General features: G+C 43.8%; 1 protein-coding gene across 5 annotated transcripts in view; it reads right to left on the reverse strand.

Moving 5' to 3' along the window:
• pdzd2 (PDZ domain containing 2) overlaps positions 1-14350 on the reverse strand; it is a 66496-nt gene that overhangs the window by 4701 nt on the left and 47445 nt on the right. For 4 of the 5 annotated variants that reach the window (XM_077001066.1, XM_077001067.1, XM_077001070.1 and 1 more), the window contains 10 exons: positions 14201-14274; positions 13688-13904; positions 12040-12157; positions 10243-10375; positions 7118-7199; positions 6635-6738; positions 6045-6216; positions 5050-5951; positions 4701-4845; positions 269-3035 (listed from right to left, as the gene is read on the reverse strand). In XM_077001066.1, the coding sequence (XP_076857181.1) occupies positions 269-3035; positions 4701-4845; positions 5050-5951; positions 6045-6216; positions 6635-6738; positions 7118-7199; positions 10243-10375; positions 12040-12157; positions 13688-13904; positions 14201-14274 (4714 nt within the window). The remainder of the gene's footprint in view (positions 1-268; positions 3036-4700; positions 4846-5049; positions 5952-6044; positions 6217-6634; positions 6739-7117; positions 7200-10242; positions 10376-12039; positions 12158-13687; positions 13905-14200; positions 14275-14350) is intronic. The other variant, XM_077001068.1, reaches the window with a different exon arrangement.

Genomic DNA, 14350 nt, shown 5'->3' on the forward strand with positions numbered 1-14350 from the left:
AAACTAATTTTCATAGGAATTGTGATACATTAGATGCTCTTTAAATGCAAGACATCATGCCATGACTGACATTTATTCAATATAATTTTCATATTGGAACATCCCTTTTTTCCCACACATGCACCAAAGACACATCAATATACATACTATTACACATACATATCACATAAACTCACACATACACAGTCATTCACACAACACTGGGCATCAACCATCAAATACTGATATTCAATATTTATAAGAGTAAAAAGAGCACCCTGCCACTCACCTAATGGACCAACTTGAACATTTCATGATTTGCTCGTAAGAGTGACCACCATTGCTAATAGTGCCAGGTGTTTCAGAGTTAGTCATTCTATCCGTGGTTACCATAGTTCCCTGAAGGTTGTGTGATGGCAGGTCTGTTGGCCTTGCAGGATGGATCTCCAGCTCTGTCTTGAACGTGACATTCCCAGGGTCTCGTGAGAAATCATCAGGACATAGTTTGTCCAGTTCGGGCATGCTAAGAGCCCTGAGTTCCCGCAGCTTTAAGCGTGACAAACCACCATGGGCACGTGCATTCCGCGATCGCAACACTGGCGGAGCGGGTGCTACAGGAGTGGACTGAGGTACAGCATTTTCAGGTGTTGTGGTCTCCTTTGTGAGTGGCCCAGTGGTTCCAGTTGATGCTGTTGGTTCAAAGTTGTTCAGAACCACATTCAAAGAGGAATTGTGTGGTTGCAGAGCTGAAGAATGTCCTATGTTTACACTGTCTACACATGAGCTGAAACTCCTTCTCAAGAAACGACAGTCACTGGATTGGGTGTTGACGGCATCCATGTAACCAGATAGCCTCCTGTTAAGAGGAGTTTTAGACCTAGTCGCATATGACCGTATGTCTATGCATCTTATGACTGGCCGATCAAAGCTCGCCAAGTTCTCAAAGGACTTGATTCTTTGTCGAACAGAAAAGGGGTTAGGATCAAGAGCTCCACTGGTACCTATAGAGCTCCTGCGGTCCACTGTCCTTAGATACAGTTTAGATGTGCCTGGTTTAGAAGTATTCTCTGCAAGGGTGCTGCTCCTGAGGCAAAGGTCTACTTTGCACACGTTGCTATTTACGTTATCAGCAGATTCATTTGTATTTTTGCAATTATTTTGCTCTGGTCTAGACACAGAAGAGTCTAATAACATGATATGAGTTCCGAAGGAAGGTTTTGGTGTTTTCTCTTCTGGGTCTTTGAGCACTGAAGAACTTCCTTGAAGCTGGCTTGAATAAACATTATTTGAAATCTCCTTGCGTGCCAGAATGGGTGTAGATGAGGAAGAGGAAGGGGAAGAACATGATGAGAGTCGCACCTCAATGAAGGTCCTTTGTGTTGTGGTGGTGGTCTCACATTTAGATGTTAGATCATTTTTCTTTGTGCAAGAACTCCCTTCCTGTGTTCCAGAACTAAGTTCTGCCTTGAGACTGTTGATCTTTAATGCGCCGGGCACATTTGTAGCACTCTTTCCTTGGCTTTGATCATTTGTTTTTAAGGAAGCGCAAGTCTTCTCTAGAGATCTGCTCATTTTTGGACTGCTTGTAGGGGTGATTTTTTTGGCCACTGGTCTAGGAGACTGAATGGGGGACCAATTGTCTTTTTTTGGCAATGGACTTTCAGCCTTGGCAGGCCTGCACACTGACTGCTCCTGGCCTTTACATTTGCTTTTAATACTTAAACCTTTAAGTTTGCTAGAGGTGGTTGACTTGTCATCCTGTTTAAGTCTGCTACTTAGAAAAGGTGAGACTGGGTTATCGTTTAAGGTCTTGGGTCCCAAAGTTCTAAGAGAGTTAGTGGTGCATTTAATCTGACTCTGAGAAAGAAGTGATTTAGTTTTTTCTCTCTCTTTCTCTTTCATAGTCAGAACAGTAGAGGCTTTCCCAGTGCCATTATTGTGATTTAAAGCCTTGGGCTCGGTAACAGTGGAGATATCTGAGGTCAGCAATGCATTTGAGTGCGTCTTAGATTTCCTCTCTTGACTCAGTGGGGTGATGTGGTGAGCATCATGAGCACTACTGACACCTGGTGGTATCTGGCTTGTTGTGACATGTGCCAAAGCCATTTCACATTTCTCATCAGTTTTACAGTCCAGCGGGTCTGAGCTTGCCAGCGTTCTTTCAGTCACACACGTTGCCTCCTCTTTTTCAAGAATTTGTTTCGTGTCCCCATTAAAAACAGACTCTAGACCTGAGGACTGGGGACTGGACAGAGCCTGAGACACTGTCAGGGAAGCAGAAGGGTTTGCTGGCTCTGAGTCCATGTCCTGCATGGGGGAGGCAGATGCCATCTGAAGAACTTCATGAGTGCTCACTGCTTTATCGGTCTGGGTGTCTGAGAGAGATTCTGCTTTCACTTGATTCGAACTGAGCTGAGTGACGGTGCTGTAGCACAGCTCGATATCCTCATCCGAGTCAGTGTCTCGGGGATCTCGGCCGTGATCCTGCAACTCTGTTTTCACTGCACCGTCAGTGGCTGAGTCACTCTCAGAGTCACTATCATGCAACATATCGTACATGCTTGGTTTCATGTCACACCCTTTCACAAAAAGTGCTGTGTCATCGTGTGGGAACTGACTGAAGTTCCTGGAGTAACTGTTTAGAAATGTTTTCCCTACTTGCAAAAGGCAACCTCTGTTCCCTGCATCTAAGGCAGCAAAATCCAAAGGTTTGGACTGGAGTGACATAGCAGTTGGACTCTGCTTAGATTCAAAACTCCTGGTCTGTGCTACACATGAAGCTGTCTCTGTGATATTGGGAACAGTCTGTGCTGAGGTATCGCTGTTGTCCACCATGTTCAGCTCAGCTACTACATCATCAATATTAGTGACAGGTACCTCATCAGTGTGGTTTGCTTGCAACTGTTTTGAGTTTGGCACTGGAAAGGAACTTCTTTCATTTGCAACCAAAGTTTTGTCAATAGTGACTTTTTCCTCGAAAGGTGCTCTAGATTCTTCAACCTTCTCTGAATGTTCACAGCCGGAAGACATCATCAGACTGGAGAGCTGATCTACAGCTACAAACATTAAAACAGGTAAGGTGGGTTTAGATAAAGTACAGCACATATGTACAGCTTTAGATCATCACTGCTGTATTATATACATTATATATTGTTGTACTAAGGGAAAAGAATACTTGAGAGCAATATTTTTATATTTTCTATCTAAACCAAATTCGCAATTTAATTCATAGACTGATGCAATGTATATTATTAATCAACATTCCACTGAAAAAAATGAGCCAATATTTTCTCATTTTTCAGAAATCCTTCCAAACTCATATATCAACATATTGTTTAGGTTACTCCATAGCCCCTGCAGTCTACAGCACAGTTGGACATTTTTACAATTCAAAGCACATGTGTTGGTCATAACTCAAAAGATTCAACTGAATGAAAGCCAACATAGGTGTATGGGACTCTTGTACACAACACATGAACACCTGAATTCCCTGTACCTGCTCTAGAAATACTAAGTGAGAATATGCAGTGAAATCCAATGAGTGGAACTTCATCTCAAAGCCAGAATATTAAGAGAGGATAAATATTTGTATTGCTTCATATGATATCAAAAATACTTTTCCAGGGTAATTTTACTTTTATTTAATTTAAAAAAGTAACTTTAGTGTTACTTTAAAGCAGCCATAGATAGGCAGTAGTCTAATTAAAGACATTCCAGCGCATGCCTTAAAAAATAACAAAATTAATATTTACATATTACATATATATTACAACATAATCATGGGATTCAACATATTGTAATGGCAACACTACAACATTTTAAAGCCCAATGTATAACAATTCAGCATGCATTAAATATATATACTTTAACGCATATGCATTATTTTTATTAATTAGTTATTAATTTATAGGATGGACAACGTATGTATGAAAATATACATACAAACAGAGAGTCATACTACAGTCAAGCACAAATGACTATTCTGTTAGTGTTCTTTGTTCGAGTTATTACTGTGAGTATAACACCAAGGACAAATTACTTATTTGACAGACATATCACTAACACAAATGATTCTTACATACAAATGACACTCAACATACTGCTCAACATACTCACAGTAATAACTCTAAGTCTACATACTACGCCCAGGCTAAAGCACACTGAGTATGTACTGGGATTCTATGGTCACTAGGGTAGTACATTAATAAATAGTCACCATTGATACAAAGCCAGCTGAGTGCTGTTCCTGCTGAAGTGGAGGGGGGGACTGCCAGCAAGCGTATGCCTGGTGCACTCCTACATCTTAAAGGCAGCATGGGGAAAGACAGACTCTTCTCTTTATTACAGTTATAGTGGTGATGCAGACTGTAGACTTTCGTGATCACGTACTTATTCGCCTTTTTACATTTCTTTAAATGTGTCTCTTAAGAAAGAGTGGACAAACCTACATCTACAGCCGCATGAGAATACATGTGAACTTAAACAGCAGCCGCTATAGTCTCTAGATGTTCTTGGTGAAATGAACCAGGCTGCTGTGTTATAGAGTGAAGCTTCCTTTGAGGTGCGAGCAACACCACTATTATGATTTGTGCAGTGTAATAAATGAAATGGCAAATGTCTTTCCACATATGAAAGGGGAAATGTCCATCACTGTTGCCATTTGAAAGCAGTGACTCAACTTCAAAGGACAGAAGCAGTACTGACATCCATCCCCCACTTACCTGAGACTGGCTTCTTAATCTCTAAGGTCAAACTGACAGGCAGGTCATGCATGAGATCACAGATTTCCTGATAGGATGAGGTGCACACAGGGGTGTCGCCGATCGCTACGATTTCATCTCCTACACTCATTCTCCCTCTGGCTTCCTAATGGAGCGAAACAAGACAGACAGAGAGAGAGAGAGAGAGAGAGAGTGATAAGGAGAGACAGAGAGAGAGAGACAGAGATAAGGAGAGACAGAGAGAGACAGAGAAAGAGAGATGAAAAGAGGGCTGTGTCAGATAAAATGCTGCCAAAAGAGTAAGTAACCTAGAATGCAATGGAACTTTTCTTTCATAACCAACACTTACCCTCTCAGCTGCGCCCCCTGGTCTCAGTCCAGTGATCAGTACCTTCAGAGGAGATGACTTGATCTCCAGATCCAGCCCGAAGGACTCGGTCTCGCCGCGCGTCAGAACCACAGTCTCAATCGTACAGATCCCCGCCAGCTCACTGGTCTCTCCTCTCCTGCAGTGAGGATGTGCTCTCCCCGGGGCCAATGCCTTGCCCTGGCTGGCCTGAGCGGAAGCAGCAGTGGTCGGGCAGGACTCCTCGCCTTTGGGCCTCTGTGGCAGGCTGGGACACTCTATACTCATCATGCTCTTGACCCGTGTCACAGCTTTGTGCTCCAGCTTGGGCGAGCGCTTCGACTCCTGCCCGTCACGGTGTGGCTCCTTATTCACGCCCAGGTTGGCTCCGCCCCCTCCGGCACTGAGCTCAAGGCTGCGGATGGGCATGAAGGGCGACTCGGCACCGGGCGGCTCGCGAGGCGGTCCGCAGGACGAGCCGCTAGGCGCCTCCTCCAGCTCCAGGGAACTGCCGTAGAGTGAGGTGGCACTGGCGTAGAGCGGGATGGCTGTCTCGGCGGCACCGGCTCTCTGCCCCACACTGCCGTCCTGTCTCTGGTCGTCTACTTCCAGCGAAGCGCTGGCCGGGTTCTCCTCCCGGAGGTGGCTGCGCTCTTTGTTGGTGTGCTGGAACCTTCGTAAGGGCACCGAGTCTTCGTCGGGGTGGAGGTCCTCCTCATCGCTGGGCTCGTCCTCGTAGTACACCACCCGCCGCTGCCGGAGGAGGGGGCTGCGGACGGATCCCGGGCTGCCCCCCGCGCTGGCCGGCCGGCCCGGGTCCGCGCTGCGGCTCACGGGGTCGGACGGTTTACCACAGCTGTCTCCGTGTGCAGGACCACCATTGGCACAGGGGCTTTCTTTATATGCTGTAAGCAAGGAGAGACAGCAAAGACCTTGAGTGGAATTGCTTAACAGTAGAGCCTCTTTTCAGTAGTGAAAGAGAAGGTTTCTAAGCTTGCCGTGTGAATGGGGTGCTGTCGGATCATCCAGTGAAGTATCGCAGTTCCTGCTGTTGTGAAGCGTGTCGTCATCACTGGAGCCCATTGCCATGGTTTCTGAGAGGGAAGACTGGCTTGGCACATGTTGGGAGAAGTACTGAGAGAGCTCAGCCTCAGAGCTTAGGGATCCCTGCTGAGAGAAAGGTGGCAAAATACTATATGACTATATGACTATAACGCTTGGGATTCAGACACTGACATTGACTAAGGAATTGGAGAAAATAGTGACATTAAAACTTTATGTTAACGATAAGTGAGGACATTGCATTCATGATATGGATACTGGAGTTAATCTACATTCTAATAATCCACCAAAAATTATGTATTAAAGCATAAAATATTTATTATTGGTCTGTTTTGAGACGTTTCTTAATATGAAGCTTCCTTCATACCTGAGAAAACTACTAGAGGTCAATGCAAACAATTTCAGTCCATTATATTCTGTAGATACGGATGTATTTGTAGGAATAAGACTACTCACAATGCCCAGGCTTCCCCACATTCCAGCAGTACATGAACTTATGGTGTTAGTGTGTGAGCTGGTGCCTTACCCGGCTGGCTGGCTCTAAGAACCTCTTCATGGTCCAGCTCAGAGCCGGACTGCCCTCAGCTGGCCTAGCCCTCACAGTGGGGGAGGGGCTCTTGGACGGCAGGCCTGTGTAGACAAAGCACACGGAAATGAGCTACAAATTGGCAATGTTGTTTATGGAATGTAGGGGTACGCTACAAAACTAGTATGCATTTGAAATTTACAGTAACTGACGAACCAGTTAGTCAGTGAAAGAAATGGTAAACACTTCTGACAGACCTCTTTATGAGGCCATTCAGTCATAAGACCATGACAACTGAAGAAGACTTTGAAAACCAAATTTCCACACTGCACAATTTATGATGCAAATAGCCTGAGATACAGCCACACTAGCTTTTAAATAAGTTCCACAAGCTAAAGGGCAATTCGATGCAATTGAGACCATTTTAGAGTTCAAAATACAATTCCATTTTTAGGTGATTTAAGACTATAAGGAACAGCTTACCCAGACTGTGTGAGGTGTGACTGGGCATACTGTCTCTGTGGGTAGAGCGAGAGATGAGATCATCCATCTCCTGCTCTGACACCTGAGAAACACACACACACACACACACACACACACACACACACACACACACACACACACACACACACACACACACACACACACACACACCAAAGGTTATACAAAAAACAAAAATCTCTTACAGAGAAAAACAATATGATTATGAGTGTTATGGTTCTTAGACCTTCAAAGTGAGGATCTGAATCTAAATTGTGCTTCTACATTTGTAATATATTTATATATTTGTAAGCCATATACATTTGTAAGCCATAATAAACTATACCGAACTGCCTTCCCCGATGGGACCGTCTGAGCTAGCTGCACTACACTTTGTTTGAGTGAAGGTACATTTTCACTGGTCTCTAACTGTCCTCTGGCAGCTGAGACAAATCCTGTGCATGCACTAGAGGGAGAACTGCTCTAACACAAACAAGTTGCTATAACCTCTTCATGTTGTGGTGACCTTCGTCCTGTAGTCTCAGCACCTGCAGTTTCAGTGTGTGTGTGTGTGTGAAAGGAGGGCATGGTGTCTTTCCCATCATGCACTGCTGGTTTCTCTCTGGACTAAAACTGCAGCTATCGCTGTAATTACTCTGTGTTATTGTTTAAGTATTACAGGTAGTAGTTGTTACCATAGTGTTAGCGCATTAAAATGGTAAGTACCTTGGAGTGGGTTACTAACATGTTTATTCACCTCTCTGCTATTTTCACACTAGGGATTCAGTTTTTCACTCTGTGCTTTTAAGAGCTGTAGAGTGTGTAAGCCAGTAAAGAGTGTTCGTTGGATAAGAATATGCTGCCTCCTGTCAAGTCTTCCTTGCGCATGCCACAATATTAACCTAACATATATGCTAAAGATATTAGCATATTTAGGCCTATATTAGTATTATAATAATATTAATGAATGGTGAATGCAATCAGTTCTAGTGAGAGGCTAACTAACTTATAGAGGTTAGTAAGATTCATTAGGTAACATTAGCAACTCATTACCTTCATGAACTATATTAAGCAGCATTACTAAACTATACCAGGTTACTTGGCAACAAAAATGAAAAATACTTGTTGCCCCTTGGGCTTGAATGCACATCATTTTGATTACCGTTAACAGCCCTTGTGGAATATTTATGCTGAAGTCCATCACTGACTAAAGTATTGGAACTTCACTGTAAATTGCAAAAGGTCAATAATATTCCCAATCAAGTCATTTTTGCTGTTATCTACTTTTCTTTCTGATTGATCACTATATCGCTGTAATAACATAGACTAAGTTAGAAGATGAATACTTATAATTACTAACAATCATTTTCACATTAAATCATTTTGCGAAAACTATTGGCAATCTTGGGTTATCAACGATTAACTTGTCTAGCAAGTCCCTCACCTTCCACAAACAGAGTCCGGTAAGCTTAGCACTTACTTTGTTGGTTCTGAACGGCATTCACACCTGAACAAAGCCACACCCAAGTTTGTCTGGCACACTATCACGACCACACCTGGGCTTGTGTCTAGGTGTGGCGGACTGGTGAACACGAGTCTTTGAATGACATGTTCATACCTGCCCAAACAATTCAAAACGGTTTGAAATAACCAGACCAAAGGAGAGAGGTCGAAAAGCACCTTAGGGGATTCCCTTCAAACAGAATTGCCAATTAGGCACTATGGCCACTAGATGGCGCTTTATAAACTTTATCATTTTAAATACATCAGCAATTAAAGAGCGACTGAATGAGATGGGTACTCATGTCCAAACAGAAATCTAAAGAGTGATGTACCCTGTGTTCTTGAGTGTAACTAGTAGTTATGGCCTTTTTCATATATTCCTATTATAACATAAAAGGATGCTTACAAGCCCATACGATCTCAGTGCTGGTCTGTTTTTGATAAATATAAAAGTACTCATTACAAATATGGTATCAATTATGGTATTAGAATATTTCTTAGAAAACTAAACTAAAACTAAAAATGAATTACTTCTTATAGTTTGATTTGAATCATTTGAGGGAGGTAATCATTTGGTAACACTAACCAGTTTCAGACTGAAATTTCATAACATCCTTTACATTTGATGTTTTTGTCTTTAATGTATAGCTGGAAGAGACATATTGACAGACATGACATACCTAGCTTTTAATGTCAGTACCACAAGCTGGCGGGTGTCATGTGCAATCACGAGTTGTCCACTATGAGGAAAATTTCCTCAGTTACCTAAAGTTCCCTTTCAGGTCGAGCTCTCTTTACTATCTGTGCCTATTAAGGTGATAACCTGTCAAACATTTTGCAGATACACGGACACAAATGAAACAGGAGCTGCAAGCTGCAACTATGACCGATGCAGTGCGGTATACACTGCGAGCTTTGACCACTATTACAAACAAAATATCATGGATCACGGATACATCACAGTGTATCATAAAATGAGAGCTTACACCAACACACGCACACATGCACGCACACATGCACGCACGCACTCACACACACACACACACACACACACACACACACACACACACACACACACACACACACACACACACACACACACACACCAACACCCTTGTGCCTTTAAGGTGTTAATGACCCTTGAGATAGAGAGGTTGTTGACGTCTTTCCTCCTGTCACATGGCACGTGGTAAGGCAAGCTTGAGACGCACGCTCCATTAGCATTAGCAGTTCTCTCACGGTGAGAGCGAGGTGGCTAGCCCCGCCCACCACGCGTGTGGGCCGGCGGAGGAAAAGTCATGGCGCCAGCACGCAGGCAAACTAACGTTGTTTACTTTGTTGGCAGACCTCATGATGCATGCTAAGGGATAATTAGGGTGTTAGCAGGTGGATGGGACCGTTTGAGTTTGCCTCATATGTCGGTGGGGAGGGAAAAGATCCGGCAGCTAGCAGACTGCTACTGCAGCAAGGGTGGTTACGCAAACTCCACAGCTTCAGTCATCTACGCATTCGTAAGACTCATGGCCCGTGAATTTAGATGATCTCACGGGGTGAGATTAAAAACAAATAAATAAACAAACTTACAAACATACAACGATGTGTGTACGTGTGTCGTTCACACTTGCCTTAGGGTTGGGATGTCGGCTCATGATGAGGCTCACTGGGCCGGGTCCACATTCACTCAGAATGGCGTAAGCCTCGCTTAGAGCAGCATGGCGCAGACTTACAGAATCCACCTCCAACAACTGGTCCCCTCGACTGTGCGTGCGCACACACACACACACACACACACACACACACACACACACAAACACATGAACACACATGCAAGAACACACACTCATGAGCTTTCCACTGCTGCTAAAGAAAATAATTGTAAGATCTCAAACGTGTGCAAAAGGGTTGATACTGATTAATGTTGCTGAGGATGCTGAAGATTTTAGAATGTCCTTCCGCCCTTGGTGGGGAAAGGGAGACACGATTGAATGTGTATATTGCACTCTTATCTTCCCCCACGGACAGCTGCAAACACTTTCCCAGCGAGAACATTCGGGCGGCCTGAGTCTCTATCTACAGCCATAAAGGACCCATTCATGCCTGCCTGGCAACCCAGACGCATTCTTGTTAAGTAAAAAAAAAGACAGTCTTTGAGATGTTTCATCTTAACATGCACAGGCGCACCAACTTCAACACACACACACGTGTGCACCCACACCCGCACACGCACACACCCAACATAAGGAGAACCACAATGCAGATATGCTCTTACACATGTAGACACAGGCATGTGCACACACACACAAGCACGTTGTGGGCTCTAGAGGGAATACAGACATTTACACAGCTGGGAGTTTTTCCCTTGTGGGGACTGATTCCTGCCTCTCCCTTCCTTAATTAAGATCTGATGGAATTCAGCTGACAGATCACAGAGAAGCAGCATCTCCTCCACGAGACCTGTGCCATTCTGTCTTAACCACCCCTTAGCAGGCATGAACATTTTCTTAATAAACTGCACTAGTAGGACACTTATTTCTCATTACAATGGTATTAGAGATAATGGAATTATCACATATGACAAACAGAAAAGCACTTAATATAGCACTGCCAGTAGGAAGGACTGCAACCAATTTACTGAACAGAAACGTGTGTGTACAGACAAGCTCAAGAACCATTGTGTGTTATCAGACTCTGAACCACTGTGTGTTAGCAGACTCTGAACCACTGTGTGTTAGCAGACTCTGAACCACTGTGTGTTAGCAGACTCTGAATCACTGTGTGTTATCAGACTCTGAAACACTGTGTGTTAGCAGACTCTGATCCACTGTGTGTTAGCAGACTCTGGACCACTGTGTGTTATCAGACTCTGAACCACTGTGTGTTAGCAGACTCTGAACCACTGTGTGTTAGCAGACTCTGATCCACTGTGTGTTAGCAGACTCTGAACCACTGTGTGTTAGCAGACTCTGAACCACTGTGTGTTAGCAGACTCTGAACCACTGTGTGTTAGCAGACTCTGAACCACTGTGTGTTAGCAGACTCTGAACCACTGTGTGTTATCAGACTCTGAAACACTGTGTGTTAGCAGACTCTGAACCACTGTGTGTCAGCAGACTCTGATCCACTGTGTGTTAGCAGACTCTGGACCACTGTGTGTTATCAGACTCTGAACCACTGTGTGTTAGCAGACTCTGAACCACTGTGTGTTAGCAGACTCTGAACCACTGTGTGTTAGCAGACTCTGAACCACTGTGTGTTATCAGACTCTGAACCACTGTGTGTTAGCAGACTCTGAACCACTGTGTGTTATCAGACTCTGAACCACTGTGTGTTAGCAGACTCTGAACCACTGTGTGTTAGCAGACTCTGAACCACTGTGTGTTAGCAGACTCTGGAGTGAATCTGTTGTGGAATTGCAGACCCACCTGAGTCTGCTGTCCATCTTGGCTACGGAGCCTGGTGCCAGACTGTGAATGTAGATCCCGGGAGAACTGTTGTCCAGTGTTAAACAACAAACCCCGATGCCCAGCCCCACGCCAGCCTCTGCAACACACACACACACACACACACACACAGACACACACACACACACACACACACACACACACACACACACACACACACACACACACACACACACACACACACACACACACACGACAGTGACATATTCATCAGTAAGACAGTACATGCTCCCTATGACCAAACCCATGACCTTCGTGCTCTTAGCATCATGTTCTACCAGGTGTGCTGCATAATCTGTGCAAAACATTCACCAATAGTACCAACAGTCCAAAAGGCCCAAAAGGTTTTAATGGTGTCTAGAGCAGGAATACGTTCCATTGTGAGGGGTTTAGCAAAACCATTTAATGAAAATGCAGCAAAATATTGGTAGTTATGTTCATGTAGTAATTCTGATGCAAATTTCACTGGCTTTTATAGTGGACACAATAGATCCCCATGTGCATTCAATAAAGGTACCAGCTAGGAGTGAGTGCTTTTGGGGCTTATTAGATAAGCCCATTTTATACATTCACCCACAATGAAAAAGTGCCAGAAATAACATTGTTATTTCCACTTAATCTACCAGTAAATCGGTCAAATTTATACAGACCCAATACCAAAAGTATATGTATGAAAAATATATATGAAACACTATAATTCTATTAGAAATACTATTTGTACTATAACATTGGTAAACACTGTTTGTTTCTAGTCAAAGGCTCCTCAAAACGAATAAATGCATTTGATAATGATGTCATCGATGATGTCACTCCGAAGGTTCGTTCTTCTGCGTCACAACTACGCACCCACACAAATAAATGCTTTACAGTTACGTGTGTAGTGCTTCCCACGCAAGGCCGTGGCCCAGAACGTACAGCTGAAGCAACTGTGGCATTTTTCAGGGCCTACAAGTTCTTATGGAATGTTCTTAACTGTCCAAGTCACTTGATCTGAACCCCATTGAGCATGCATTCACATGCTGAAGTTAAGGCAGCCAAGGGATTTGCAACCATGTTAATTTGGCATGCGTCCACTTCTTCAAATCAGTAGTTAGAAGTAACACTCTCGACTGAATCCATAAAATGACTGAAGTTCTCAAGTGTAGTAGAGGAGAACAACTCCATAAGAACTTTAGTTCCTTACAGCCTATAAAATGAGCAATGGCTTATGAAGTTTTATTTATTTATTTTCTTATTTATTTATTCAGTTCAGAGTAAAGTCCCCAATAATAGAAGTTCAGACTTTGGCAGTAAGATTGGTTTGTGTGTGCAGTGTGTCGTCATTATAACCACCCAAGTGTGAGGTTATTCCACTAAAGTCAAACTTAAAATAAATCACTTAAGAGCAAAAGCATTTCACTGCACATTTTATCAAGCTTTGGTTTCCAACAAAATTTGGCATGAGTCTGAAGAGGCACTGAACTCAAATTAACTTCACATCAGTTTTTACCCTCACCAGAAAACTGTTTACCAGAGTTTTCTTTGAGAACTGGACAACTGAACAGAAATCAACATGCAGAAGCTTCTCCTATTTTACGTGACCTCCATAATGATGCGGCCATTGAGCTACCTTTATTTAACGTGACCTCCATAATGATGCGGTCCTTGGGCCCCGGGCCCTTCCGGCACTCTCCGTCGTCAAAGCCAGGTGGCACAGGCGTGCCGCCGCTGGCATTGGAGTTGGGCGAGCTAGAGCGGCTGAGCATGGTGGGGGTCGGGCAGGGCGTGAGGCTGGGGCTGCGGAGGCGTGTGCGCACCGTCAGGGTCACCACACCTTTCTTCAGTTGCTGGGCAAAGCAGAAAGTAAAACCCATGGAAAACCTATACTGGCCATAGTAAGATGCTATTAGGAGATGCCCTGGCCTCATATATGCCATCAAAAATATGTTGCTGTGTCTATTACTGTAAATACTCTGAGAACATTGGCAGACTTCCATAGAGTTTCTAAGGATGGAGTTTATTCTGACCCTGTCACCCAGGCATTTGATACCCACCCTTCTTGACCCCAATGTGAGTTGCAAGCTTAACCTTAAGGACCATGTGGTCAACCTTCTGTCCGACTGCAGCTGATGGAGCAGTTTACCTTGAAGGTCTGAATAGCCTGCTGATGTGTGAGCCCTTGAAGAGATTCTCCATTCACCTCTAGAATCTCATCTCCTGAATTCAGAATGAGAGAGAGAGCATATGTTACAAACAACAGATATCTAAGATACCAAGAACATCAATAACATAC

Source organism: Brachyhypopomus gauderio, chromosome 3 (assembly GCF_052324685.1).
Source record: "Brachyhypopomus gauderio isolate BG-103 chromosome 3, BGAUD_0.2, whole genome shotgun sequence".
Taxonomy (NCBI): Eukaryota; Metazoa; Chordata; class Actinopteri; order Gymnotiformes; family Hypopomidae; genus Brachyhypopomus; species Brachyhypopomus gauderio.